At 39.6% G+C, this 13810-nt stretch overlaps 1 protein-coding gene across 3 annotated transcripts in view; it reads right to left on the bottom strand.

Annotated features, from left to right (window-relative positions):
• The window catches only part of PLPP1 (phospholipid phosphatase 1), a 113231-nt gene that overhangs the window by 31974 nt on the left and 67447 nt on the right, over positions 1-13810 (bottom strand). For all 3 annotated transcript variants that reach the window (XM_032280785.1, XM_032280769.1, XM_032280774.1), the window contains exon 3: positions 7534-7814. In XM_032280785.1, the coding sequence (XP_032136676.1) occupies positions 7534-7814 (281 nt within the window). The remainder of the gene's footprint in view (positions 1-7533; positions 7815-13810) is intronic.

Genomic DNA, 13810 nt, shown 5'->3' with positions numbered 1-13810 from the left:
AATTCCCTTAAAAGACAAACAACCAAAGCTCATACAGGAAAACACAGATAACCTGAATAGTTCTATATCAATTTAAAAACTTTAAATCATATTTAAAACATTCCCACAAAGATTAGTCAAGCCTCAGGGCATGCACCTGTAGTCCCAGCTATGTAGGAGCCTCAGGCAGAAGGATCACTTGAGCCCAGGAGTTCAAGGCTACCATAAGCTATGACTGGGCCATGGCACTCTAGCCTGGGCAACATCTCTAATTGACTAATTAAATATAAATGAATAAGTAAATAAACATTTTGTTAAAAATTTAAAAACAGGCTGGGCGCGGTGGCTCACGCCTGTAATCCCAGCACTTTGGGAGGCTGAGGCGGGTGGATCACGAGGTCAAGAGATCAAGACCATCCTGGTCAACATGGTGAAACCCCGTCTCTACTAAAACTACAAAAAATTAACTGGGCATGGTGGTGCGTGCCTGTAATCCCAGCTACTCAGGAGGCTGAGGCAGGAGAATTGCCCGAACCCAGGAGGCGGAGGTTGCAGTGAGCCGAGATAGCGCCATTGCACTCCAGCCTAGGTAACAAGAGCAAAGCTCTGTCTCAAAAAAAAAAAAAAAAAAAAATTTTTAAATAGGCCAAGAGCAGTGGTTCATGCCTATAGTCCCAGCACTTTGGGAGCCCAAGGTGGGCAGATCACTTGAGACCTGGAGTTTGAGACCAGCCTGGGCAACATGGTGAAACCCTGTCTCTACAAAAAATACAACAACAAAAATTGGTCAAGCACTATGGCACACACCTGTAGTCTCAGCTACTCGGGAGGCTAATATGGGAAGATCACTTGAGTCCGGGAGGTCAAGGTTTCAGTGAGCTGAGATCACATCACTGCACTCCAGCCTATGTGACAGAGTGAGACCCTGTCTCAGTTTAAAAAATAAAATTAAACTTAAAAATAAAACCTTCCCACAAAGAAAATTCTAGGCCCAAATAGCTTCACTGATGAATTCTACAGACATTTAATACCAAACTTTTGACACTAATGCTAGACAAAAACTTTACAAGGAAACTACAGACCAATAACTCACAAACATAGACATAAAAATCCTTAACAAAAGATTAGCAAACCAAATCCGAGTAATATAAAAAGTCTAATACTCCATGACCAAGTATATACCCCCAGGATAAAAAGTTGTTTTGATATTCAAAAAACTAACATAATATACTATATTACAGAATAAAGAAAAAAAAACAATATAGCCATCTTAACACAGAAAAGGCGTGTCACAAAATCCAATACCCATTCATGATAAAAATCTAACAAAAAGCATCTACAAAAAACACACAGGTAACATATTTGTGAAAGGCCAAGTGCTTCTTTCCTAAAGTCCACAATCTGCTCTCACCACTTCATTCAACCTTGTATTGGAGGTCTTAATCAGTGAAACAAGGGAAGAAAAAGAAATCAAAGGCAATATAGAAGGGAAAAGAAGTACAGCTCTCTTTATTCACAAACAACATGAATGGGAAAACAGAAAAACTTCAGGAATCAATAAAATTACTCCAACTAATATATTAGTTAAATTAGCAAGATTGCACGATACATGATTAATATAAATACCAATTGGAAATTGATTAAAAAAAAAAAACTCTTCACAATGGCATTAAGTTAGTGATGTACTTAACAAAATGTATGCAAGACCCAGACTCTGAAAACTAAAAAATACTGGCATGAGAAACTAAAGAAAACGTAAGTAAACGGTCAGATATATTCATGGCTTGGAAGGCTCAATATTAAGATGGCAATCCTTCAAAAATTATCTATATATTTGAAGCAATCTCAATAAAAATTCTGCCCTTTCAGAAAAAACATAAAGAACTTACAATAGATAAAGCAAGTTTTAATAAGAAAGGCAAAGTTAAAAGCTTTCCATTATACCTCATTTGAAAACCTATTACAAAGTTGCAGTAAGGTGTTCATATAAGGAGAGGCATATAGAGCAATGAAATAAATTAAGTGTCCAGAAATAGACCCACATTTATATGGTCAATTCATTTTCAACAAAAGTGCCAACATAATTCAATGTGAAAATTGTTTTTTTTTTTTTTTGCCAATAAATAATATTGGAACAACCAGATAGTCAGTGGAGAAAAAGTAGATATTGACCCTCTTCCTTACATTATACACAAAAAATAATTCAAATGGATCACAATACTAAACAAAGAACATAAATCATAAAACTTATTTTTAAAAAATAAGAACAAAATTTTGGAACCTTCAGGCAAGTAAAGATTTCTTAGGACACAGAAAGCACAAACCATAAAAAAATAAAAATAAATTAGATTCCATCAAATTTAAAACTTCTAAGCTTCAAAAACCACCATTAAGAAAACAAAGCAGCCATAAAAAAGAATGAGTTCATGTCTTTTGCAGGGACATGGATGAAGTTGGAAGTCATCATTCTCAGCAAACTAACACAGGAACAGAAAACCAGACACTGCGAGTTCTATTTATAAGTGGGAGGGGAATATGATAACAACACATGGACAGAGGGAGGGGAACATCATACACAGGGGCCTGTCAGGGGGTCGGGGGAAAGGGGAGGGACAGCATTTGGACAAATACCTAATGCATTCGGGGCTTAAAACCTAGATGATGGGTTGATAGGTGCAGCAAACCACCATGGCAAACGTATACCTATGTAACAAACCTGCACATTCTGCACATGGATCCTAGTACTTAAAGTAAAATAAAAAGACAAAAAACAAACAAAATAAAAAGTTAGGCCAGGCAAAGTGGCTCACGCCTATAATCACAACACTTGGGAGGCTGAGGCGGGCAGATCACTTGAGGTCAGGAGTTCGAGACCAGCCTGGCCAACATGGTGAAACCTGTCTCTACTAAAAATACAAAAATTAGCTGGGTGTGGTGACACACACCTGTAATCCCAGCTACTCCAGAGGCTGAGGTGCGATATTGCAGTGAGCTAAGATTGTGCCACTGCACTCCAGCCTGGGCAACAAAGTGAGACTTGGTCTCAAAAAAAAAAAAAAAGGAAAAGTTGATCGGGTATGGTGTCTCATGCTTATAATCCCAGCATTTTGACAGTGGAAGGCCGAGGCAAGAGGATCACTTGAGCACAAGAGTTCAAAAACAGCCTGGGCAACAAAGTGAGACCCTGTCTCTAAAATAAATTAAAATTAAATAAATAAGAAAACGAATAGTAAGCCACAGATTGAGAGAAAATATTTTCAAAACATGTATCTAACAAAGGACTTTTATTGGAATATATAAAGAACTCTTACAACTCACACAAGCAAGCCATTTTTTTAAATGGGTAAAATAGTTAACGTTTCAAAAATGACAATATCTGAATGGACAAGAAATACATGAAAAGATGGTCAGCAACATTGGTCATTAAGGAAATAAAAAATTAAAACCTCACTGAGATATCATAACAAAAACCTCTAGAATGGCTGAAATAACAAAGACTGGCTATTAATAAATAATGGCAAGGAGACAGAGTTAACTGGGACTCTCATACATTGCTGGAGAGAATGCAAAATGGTACAACCACTGTGTGAAAGACTAGCAGCTTCTTAGAATGGTAACTACACACATGCTATTTTATAGTCCCGCACTTTTACTCCTAGATTATTTGTTCAAGAGAAATGTACTGGTACACAAATGTTCAGAACAGCTTTTTTTTTTTTTTTGAGACAGAGTCTGTCACCCAGGCTGGCATGATTCGGGCTAACTGCAACTTCCACTTCTCAGGTTCAAGCAAATCTTGTGCCTCAGCTTTTCAGCCTCCCAAGTAACTGGAATTACAGGCATGCACCACCACACCTGGCTAATTTCTGTATTTTTAGTAGAGATGGGGTTTCACCATGTTGGCCAGGCTGGTCTCAAAATCCTGGCCTCAAGTGATCCACCCTGCCTTGGCCTCCCAAAGTGCTGGCATTATAGGCGTGAGCCACCGCACCTGGCCAGAACGGCTTTATTTTTAATAGCTAAAACTTGGAGACAACTCAAATATCCATCAATATTTGCATGAATGAATAAGTAAACTGTGTTATATCCATACAGTCTAATATCCCTCAGGGGGAGAAAAAGGAACATGGATGAATTGCAAAACCAACATGTTAAGTGTAAGAAGGCAGACACAACAGAGTACTCACTGTATGATTCCTTTTATATAATATTCTAGAAAACACAAAACTGTAAGGACAAACCTGATCCTGGGGTTGCAGATGGGAGTGTGAATTGACTGTAAACACACAGGGACAAGCTTTTCAAATATCTGAAAACTTAACTGTCATGGTAAATAACTTTACACATATAATTTATTCACTTGTATACTTAAAATGGGCAAATTTTATGTGATCTGAATTACACCTCAAACTATTTAAAAGAGTAGTTCAACTAGCATCTATTTTATTTTTTCCTTTGTAATTTAAATCCTACAAGTGTTTTTTTTTTGTTTGTTTTGTTTTGTTTTTTTTGAGATGGAATCTCACCCTGTCACCCAGGCTCTGCTCACTGCAACCTCTGGCTCCTGGGTTCAAGTGATTCTCCCGCCTAAGCCTTCCGAGTAGCTGGGATTACAGGCGTGTGGCCACCATGCCCGGCTACTTTTTGTATTTTTAGTAGAGACTGGGTTTCACCATGTTGGGCAGGCTGGTCTTGAACTTCTGACCTCAAGTGATCCGCCCACCTCTGCCTCCCAAAGTGCTGGGATTACAGGCACGAGCCACCACACCCGGCCATAATCCCATAGCTGGTTTTATCACTGCATTCATAAATATGTATGATTGGTTTTTTGTTTGTTTGTTTTTTTGAAACAGAGTCTCACTCTGTCACCCAGGCTGGAGTGCAGTGGCACGATCTTGGCTCACTGCAGCCTCTGCCTCCTGGTTCAAGCAATTCTCTTGCCTCAGCCTCCTCAGTAGCTGAGACTACAGGCGCGTGCCACCATGCCCAACTAATTTTTGTATTTTTAGTAGAGATGGGGTTTCACCATGTTGGCCAGGATGGTCTTGATCTCCTGATCTCCCAAAGTGCTGGGATTACAGACATGAGCCACCATGCCTGGCTGTATGGTATTTTTTAAAGGCTAGCTGGTTAAGTTATAGATGGAAGAAGAAATCATGATAATTTTATTCTATTAGATTGGGTGTCTAATCTTTTGGCTTCCCTGGGCCATACTGGAAGAAGAAGAATTGTCTTCAGCCACATATAAAATATACTAACAATAGCTGATAATAAACAAACAAAAAAATCATGTTTTAAGAAAGTTTACAAATTTGTGTTGGGCTGCATTCAAAGCCATCCTGGGCCACATGTGGGCTGCAGGTTGGATAAGCTTGTATCAGATTTTGTTTTACATGGTATGTTTTTACCCAGCTATTTGTTCTTCTTTATAATTTGTTCTGAATTTCAGTCTCACTTTCAAAAAGCTTTCTCTTCTCCACCCAAGCCATTTGTTCATCCCCTCTGTTCCTACTCCTCCACTGAACACTCTGGAATTCCGGCTCTACTGTTAAAGTCCTCTATCTTTTCCTGTGTCTCCAAACTCTTCCCTGAAGGTTCACTGTACCTCCTAGTCACCCAATTAAAGAGCCTTTCCGTAGGATACTGCTTGGCCCTGCAGGGAATGAGATCTCCACAGCCCACACACCTTAAGGGTCCAGTTTTGATGTTGGTGTCTTCATCATTCCTCAAAGCCATTTCTGGACCATTCTTTCTCTACCCCTCTTATAAAAATGTTTGTTCACCTGAGCTCAAATAAACAATATCACCTTCTACCATCTATTTCTCAACTGTCTATCTCTTGTCACTTTCCCCTCCTTCATTAAGACTTTACACCCACATCAGTCCTCCTCACCACCTCAAAGCTTGCCATTTAACAGCTTGTTGTTCCTGTTCTTTGACCTCATTATCACCAAGCAAGTTCTCTTCCATTCTCATCATTTGTTTAATGTAGATCTTCCCTGCTAGACTAAGGTCCATAAAGATGGGGACCAGAGATGTCTTCTTCACTGCTAAATCCCTAGCAAATAGCATAGTATATACTCTAGTTAAATAAGATTTTTTTTACTCCCACTAAGTACAAAAAATTGAAGCTACTAGCAGGCCTATGTTGCTTACAAGAAAACCAACAAAGACATTGAAGTATTTGGAAATTGTATCTAAAAAAAATCAAACAAACAATTTGTAATCAAAGAAAGTATCTGTACATTGAACAACTAAAGGAAATTAAAGTTAATATGTAAAAAGATAAAGCTGACAGTTCTGAAACTTGAGATGAGGAATTGCCTCTGCTACTAATTAGTGGCTTTACTTAGTCTTCTTGGGCCTCTATTTTTTCCTCATCTATAAATTTAAAAAGTTGTATCTTCTGAGTTCTAAACATTCTATTTCATTCATGTCTAATAGTGCCCCAGCATGCAGAAAGGAGCCCAGTAAGGCTGTTATAAGATGGGAACCTGATGACCTAGATCTGTCACAATCTGAATCAAAGTATTAAAAAGATCTAAAATTAATAATAATCATCTAAGAATACTAAGATCTAGCAGAGCTTCATAAATAATGGTGGGACTAGATCAGGGTTCAGCAAACTATGACCCCTGGGGCAGCCACTGTTTTTGTAAAGTTTATTGGAGCATAGCCACATTATTCGTTTAAGTATTGTCTATGGCTCCTTTCTTGCTATTAACAGCAGAGTTCCACAGTTATGAAGAGAAGAACATGTGGCCCAGAGAGCCTAAAATATTTACTATTGGCGGGATGTGGTGGCTCATGCCTGTAATCCCAGCACTTTGAGAGGTCAAGATGGGAGGATCACTTGAGCCCAAGAGTCTGACACCAGCCTGGGCAACATAGTGAGACCCAGTCTCTATAAAATAATATTAATAATATAAAAATGTTAAAAACATATATTTACTATCTGGCATCTTAAGAAAGTTTGCTGACTCTGGGCTAAATGATCTATAAGGTTCATTTAACATTTTTTTACACTGGTGATCAAAAAACTGCTGCAGTAGCCGGGCGCAGTGGCTCAAGCCTGTAATCCCAGCACTTTGGGAGGCCAAGGCGGGTGGATCACGAGGTCAAGAGATCGAGACCATCCTGGTCAACATGGTAAAACCCCATCTCTACTAAAAATACAAAACATTAGCTGGGCATGGTGGCGCGTGCCTGTAATCCCAGCTACTCAGGAGGTTGAGGCAGGAGAATTGCCTGAACCCAGGAGGCGGAGGTTGCGGTGATCCGAGATCACGCCATTGCACTCCAGCCTGGGTAACAAGAGTGAAACTCCGTCTCAAAAAAAAAGAGCTGCAGTAAAATGCTCTTAAATGGAAAACAGCAATAAAAAATGAAAAAGGCATGAGGAGAGAGAACAATTCAAACAAGATCAAAATTCACTTCCCAGTGATAACAGTAACTTCTCTTTTCAAGCTAGTGCATAGCTTATCTTCCAGTCACTGAAGCCTTCTATTTGAAGAATATACAAGATGAAACAAGTATTAGAGACTTCATACTCACCTGCCTTCCTTAACTTTTTCTGCATTCCCTCGACATATGTAGTTTTCAATGTAACCATCACTGCAGTTGATTTTTGACCAATCTGGGTCACAAACATCCAAGAAGTGAGGCCGCAGTCTGCCTATCGAATACTTGGCAATGTCAGTCAGGGACTGACTAGCAGCTGCACCAAATAAAAAGGTTCCAATGGCTTTGTAAATAGTGGCTATGTAGTTATTCCTGATAAAGGAATTTGAGTGCAAAAGGTTACAGTAAACAGACAGGGTTTCTCCAAGAATCATCTGAAAAAGAAACAGAAAAATAATATGTTAAAGTAGCAAGCAGGCACTTTAAACAAAACAAAACATAGGGAGAAAAAAGAAAATGGTAACTCACAAAAAGATCTTTGTTTTAAAAACAGTCCCAGCCTTTTTTTTCTTTACAATGGAGAGTCAACTAAGGATATCCAATTCTAAGCCACAAAAAAAGTGTCACATCAATGGTGGACACTACTTACAAAGTCGTGGCTGAGCCAAAATCATACCACAGCTTACCTAAAATAGCAAGATCTTTTTTCTTGTATTCAAATAAACAGAGCTTTAAAAAGTAGACAGTGGGCCAGGCGCAGTGGCTCATGCCTGTAATCCCAGGACTTTGGGAGGCTAAGGTGGGTGGATCACGAAGTCAAGAGATTGAGACCATCCTGGCCAACATGGTGAAACCCTGTCTTTACTAAAAATACAAAAATTAGCTGGGCATGGTGGTGCACGCCTGTAGTCCCAGCTACTCGGGAGGTTGAGGCAGGAGAATCAATTGAACCTGGAAGGAAGAGGTTGCAGTGAGCCAAGATCACAACGCTGCACTCCAGCCTGGTGACAGAGTGAGACCCTGTCTCAAAAAAAAAAAAAAAAAAAAAAAAAATAGGAGACAGTGATACATCCTGGAGGACAAACACTATGGCTTATCCAAAAAAACAAACTTTCAGCAGGGCACGGTAGCTGATGCCTGTAATCCCAGCACTTTGGGAGGCCAAGGCAGTGGATCACCCGAGGTCAGGAGTTCAAGACCAGCTTGGTCAACATGGTGAAACCCTGTGTCTACTAAAAATACAAGAAATCAGCTGGGCATGGTGTCAGGTGCCTGTATTCCAGCTACTTGGAAGGCTTAGGCAGGAGAATGGTTTGAACCTGGGAGGCAGAGGTTGCAGTGAGCTGAGATCACACCATTGCACTCCAGCCTGGGCAACAATAAATAAATAAATATTTTCCCAATCAGAAACTCTTATATATTAAGTACTTTTATCTGACAAGAGTCTTCATTTTTCTCAAAACGTTCCTTTCAATCAAAGACATCCATCATATTAAAAGGGTAAAACCATTTCAGGGAGGCTTGCTAGAGGATACAGAGGGCAGAGATTTAGCTAACAGGACCTACCAGTCCTGCCTTCCAGGTGACCTCTGCTGGGGGCCCAAGGGGTGGGGGACAGGACTCTTAGTCACTAATTTAAAAGTATAAAAATGCTTTACAAATTAACAAACCAATATCCTGAGAATTCAAATAATACTGAATGGCAACATTATAAATAGTAAAATTGGCTATTAAAAAAAAAAAGCAGTAAGACTCTAGCTATCTGAAACCAAAATAAACATTTAAGGCCAGGCACTGTGCCTCACACCTGTAATCCCAGAACTTTGGGAGGCTGAGGCGGGTGAATCACCTGAAGTCAGGAGTTCGAGACCAGCCTGGCCAATATGGTGGAACCCCGTCTCTGCTAAAAATACAAAACAATTAGCCAGGCGTGGGGCAGGTGCCTATAATCCCCAGCTACTTGGGAAACTGAGGCGGGAGAATCACTTGAATCCAGGAGGTGGATGTTGCAGTGAGCCAAGATGGCGCCACTGCAATCCAGCCTGGGTGAGACACAGCAAGACTCCGTCTCAAAAATAAATAAAAATAAAAACAAAACAAAAAAAACCCACTTAAACATAGAGCAGTCTGAACAGTGGGTTTGCTAATCTGGGTGGAAAGAATATAAGTAGCAAAGCTTGACTTGAGATATATTACTAGTTTCTCTGCTTCACCTTAAATCTACATAAACAATTTTATAAAGCATTCAAACATTTCCATTTAATGAGGATCAAGTGTCTTCAGGGTAAGTCTTACCATAAGTAAAATAAATGGTTGCTTCCCGAAAGGAATTTCAAGAATCTGATAGCTAACATTCTTTCCTTATCTGGCTAAATGGCTCCTAGAGTTCCATAATTAGAATGTTATAACTTTGACAATGAGACTATGAACTCTACAGGGTAAGGAGGACTTCCACCTCCCCCCCCCCCGCCTTTTTTTTTTTTTTTTTTTGAGATGGAGTCTCACTCTGTCATCCAGGCTGGAGTACAGTGGCATGATCTCTCCTTACCACAACCTCTGCCTCCCGGGTTCAAGCGATTCTCCTGCCTTAGCCTCCCGAGTAGCTGGGAGTACAGATGTGCACCACCATGCCTGGCTCATGTTTTTGTATTTTTAGTAGAGACGAGGTTTCACCATATTGGTCAGATTGGTCTTGAACTCTTGACCTTGTGATCTACCCACTTCGGCCTCCCACAGTGCTGGGATTACAGGCTAGAGCCACTGTGCCCAGCAGAGGATTTCTTAATTGTTGAACAGAAAACTCATATCACCAGAGCGACCTAAACAAAGTAGGTGGTCAATAAATGTTAATGAAAGCTGCTGCCTCGGGTAAACAGCAAACGCTCTTAAACATGTTAAGCCCCATAAAAATACAATTCTAATTATAGTCCTTAATGTGAATAAACTAATGAGATTCTTTTCTGAGAACAGGTCACAGAGAAGAAAACTGCATGTACTTCTAGAAATGCCATTCCTTCACAATTTGCTTAGGGTTATCCCTGACTGCCAAGAGAAGCCTTGTATTTCAGTACACATTACCTCCTCAGGCCATTAAGGGGTCCCAGTAATTCCTCACAGATTAGTAGCCAGAAAGAACTTCTCTAACATTTCATTTTAAAATTCATTTTTGATCCTTGAAAGCATACCAAGTATATTAATCAGCCACAGTTTTAACATTTGAAACTTCTACATCTCAGGTATCAGCTGTTCTTAGGCACTCAACTATTTTCCAGAAACAGGTAGTACATTTTGTAAGTCTTCCTAGTCATAATCATCATGGTTTGTGGCCACTAAAATCCTGGCTGTTGCCCGTGATGACAGAAAATGAGTTTGCTAGGAATATTCAGAATACTGGGCAGAGACTAAAAGCTGGTCTTCAGAGGCTGAAACTCAACCATTAATATTAGGAAGGCAGGGGTGTCTCTAAAGCTAGCAAATGCTAGGTCAACTTACATCCCTGAGAAAAGCAGACAATAGAGAAGTTCTAAATAAATTCTTCTGAATTAAATGCAGAGATGCATCTGCTCGTTTGATCCACACAAGATAGCCGTGTTCTTTTGTTTCATTTTAATACCTTATTCTGACCTTTGAGCTATTTATGCCAATTCTTAACCTTTCATGAAGTCTTACACCTAAGCCAAATGTGGCCTAATCCTAAAACTCAGATGAATTATAATATGTTTTTTACTTAGATTCTAAGGATATGATAAATTATTGAAGAACTAAAAATAATGTTTGGAGGAGTAAAACAATACTTATGAAGTTCAAAGCTAATAATTATCTAAATCAGAGTGATTCAACCTTTTTAAACCTATCTCCCATAGTATTCTCTTACCATCCTCTTTAAATCTCCGTCAACCAAGATAATTTTATATGTTTCTACAGTGTCCCTATGATTTTGTGTCTTTCATTCAGGGCCCACCTCCCCAAAAGAATAGTCTAAAACCAATGGCACATCTCCGCCTCTCCTACTCCCTCCTAAATACAGCTAACCACCTCCATTTCCTTTATTCTACTGATTTTTTCTCAAAAGTCAAAATTGTCTCATCAGATCAAACAAATTTTTATCAACTCTCACTTACTTTAACTTCTCAGTGTATTTGACTTCACTGACCATTTCCTCCTTATTGAAATTGTCCCATGTCCTCTGAGAAACTATAATAATCCTTGTTCTCTACCTGCCAGGCTCTCAATCACTCATTTATTAATGAATCATTTGCAAGTCACGTCAAAGCCCTCACGTGCAGTCTTAATCATAGTGATTTTGTAAAATAAATAATTTATTTTCTAGTAAAAGTCTAACCATGCATTTCCTGAAAGAGGCTGAGTTAATGAATAAAATGGAATTATTTTAAATTAGCACAGAAGGCTCGGCATGGTGGCTTACACCTATAATCCCAGCACTTTGGGAGGTTGAGGCAGGAGGGTTGCTTGAGCCCAGGATTTTGAGACACAAGCCTGTGCAACACAGAGAGATCCTATCTCTTAAAACAAAAAAATTAATTAGCTGTGGTGGTGCACGCCTGTGGTCCCAGCTCCTCAGGTGGCTGAAGCAGGAGGATCACTTAAGCCCAGGAGGTTGAGGCTGCAGTGAGCTGTGATCACACCACTGCACTCATGCCTGGGTGATGGAGAAAGACTCTGTCAATTAATTAATCAAAACATACCTACATACATACATAAAACCACTGCCCCAAGCAGTGTTTGTTTTCAATGATAATGTAGAGATGAAAACAGTACCTTTAAACAGTCTGTTCTTTTTAAAGCAGTCTGTACTCATCTATTAATTGACTTACCATTTTATTCCATGCAAAGATAACTTTCTCACAGGTTATGCTGAAATAGTAAAGAATAGGCCAGGCACAGTGGCTCATGCCTGTAATTTCAGCACTTTGGGAGGCTGAGGCAGGCGAATCATGAGGTCAGGAGATAGAGACCATCCTGGCCAAAATGGTGAAACTCCATCTCTACTAAAAATACAAAAATTATCCAGGTGTGGTGGCAATCACCTGTAGTCCCAGTTACTTGGGAGGCTGAGGAAGGAGAATCGCTCGAACCCAGGACTCAGAGGTTGCAGTGAGCCGAGATCACACCACTGTACTCCAGCCTGGGCAACACAGGGAGACTGTCTCAAAAAAAAAGAAAAAAGGCCGGGAGTGGTGGCTCATGCCTGTAATCACAGCACTTTGGGAGGCCGAGGCGGGTGGATCACGAGGTCAAGAGATCAAGACCATCCTGGCCAACACAGTGAAACCCCATCTCTACTAAAAATACAAAAAAAATTAGCCGGGTGTGGTGGGATGCACCTGTGGTCCCAGCTACTCGGGAGGCTGAGGCAAAAGAATCGCTTGAACCCAGGGGGTGGAGGTTGCAGTGAGCCGAGATTGAGCCACTGCACTCCAGCCTGGTGACAGCGCAAGACTCGGTCTCAAAAAGAAAAGAAATAGTAAAGAATTCCAAGTTAATGAAATATAATTCATGAGTTTCTGCTAAGCATTCTGTGAGACATTGTGTATACTGTGCACATCACAAGGCCCAACCAGCAATCAGTGCCCTGTTCTACTGCAGCCCTCCAGGCTAGAGCAAATTCCTGTAGTTCTGCTTGTATGGCATCCTCTTTACTAAGACAAAAAATAAAAAGGCAGAACTGAAAGACAAGTTTATTTCTAGCACTATATATTTGAATATTTGAATCCTGTCTGAAATTGGTAATTGCAACTAAATGTCCTACTAAAAATGTTATATTTAATTGCTTAGCAATCGCTCAGAAACATGTACTTTTTTTTTTTTTTAAAAAAAGACCTTCTTCCCTCCTTAATGGAAAAATTAGACTTTGTTGTCTTTCTTATAGCAGTAAAAATTCAGTGTAAAGATTTGTCTAGATTAAAAGAATACCTGACTTCTTAAAACTTCCCCATACTTCAGGAGAGTCACCAATATCACTGCATAATTACTCCATAGTTTCCTTCATATAAACACAGTTTCATTCAGGCACCTAGGACATGCTGGGTTCCATGCCAGGTGGTAAGGACACCAAGATGAACAAGATATCATCTCTGCCTTCAAGGAGCTCATAGTCTTGTAAAACAAACATCTGTATAGCAAACTTTTTCTTTTATTAATTATGCACCACAAATTACAAGTTAACTTTAATTGCTAATAAGGTATTATGACCACTCTTGATTAGGACATTTCTAAATTAAGAAGTTTTTCTCTTTTCAAAATAAACTCCAAAAATAAAATGATATATGTGCTGTCATTTTTGGCCTATCTCCAAAAACAACTGTATGTTTTTTTCAATTTTTTTAAAAGGACACACACACAACTCTCTCTCTCTCTCTCTCTGTGTGTGTGTGTGTGTGTGTGTGTGTGTGTGTGTGTGTGTGTGTGT

The sequence above is a fragment of the Sapajus apella genome, unplaced genomic scaffold, assembly GCF_009761245.1.
Source record: "Sapajus apella isolate SASKATOON/1434 unplaced genomic scaffold, GSC_monkey_1.0 scaffold1, whole genome shotgun sequence".
NCBI lineage: Eukaryota > Metazoa > Chordata > Mammalia > Primates > Cebidae > Sapajus > Sapajus apella.
The sequence above is the reverse complement of the archived record's forward strand: the minus strand, read 5'-3'. Positions and strand labels throughout refer to the sequence as shown.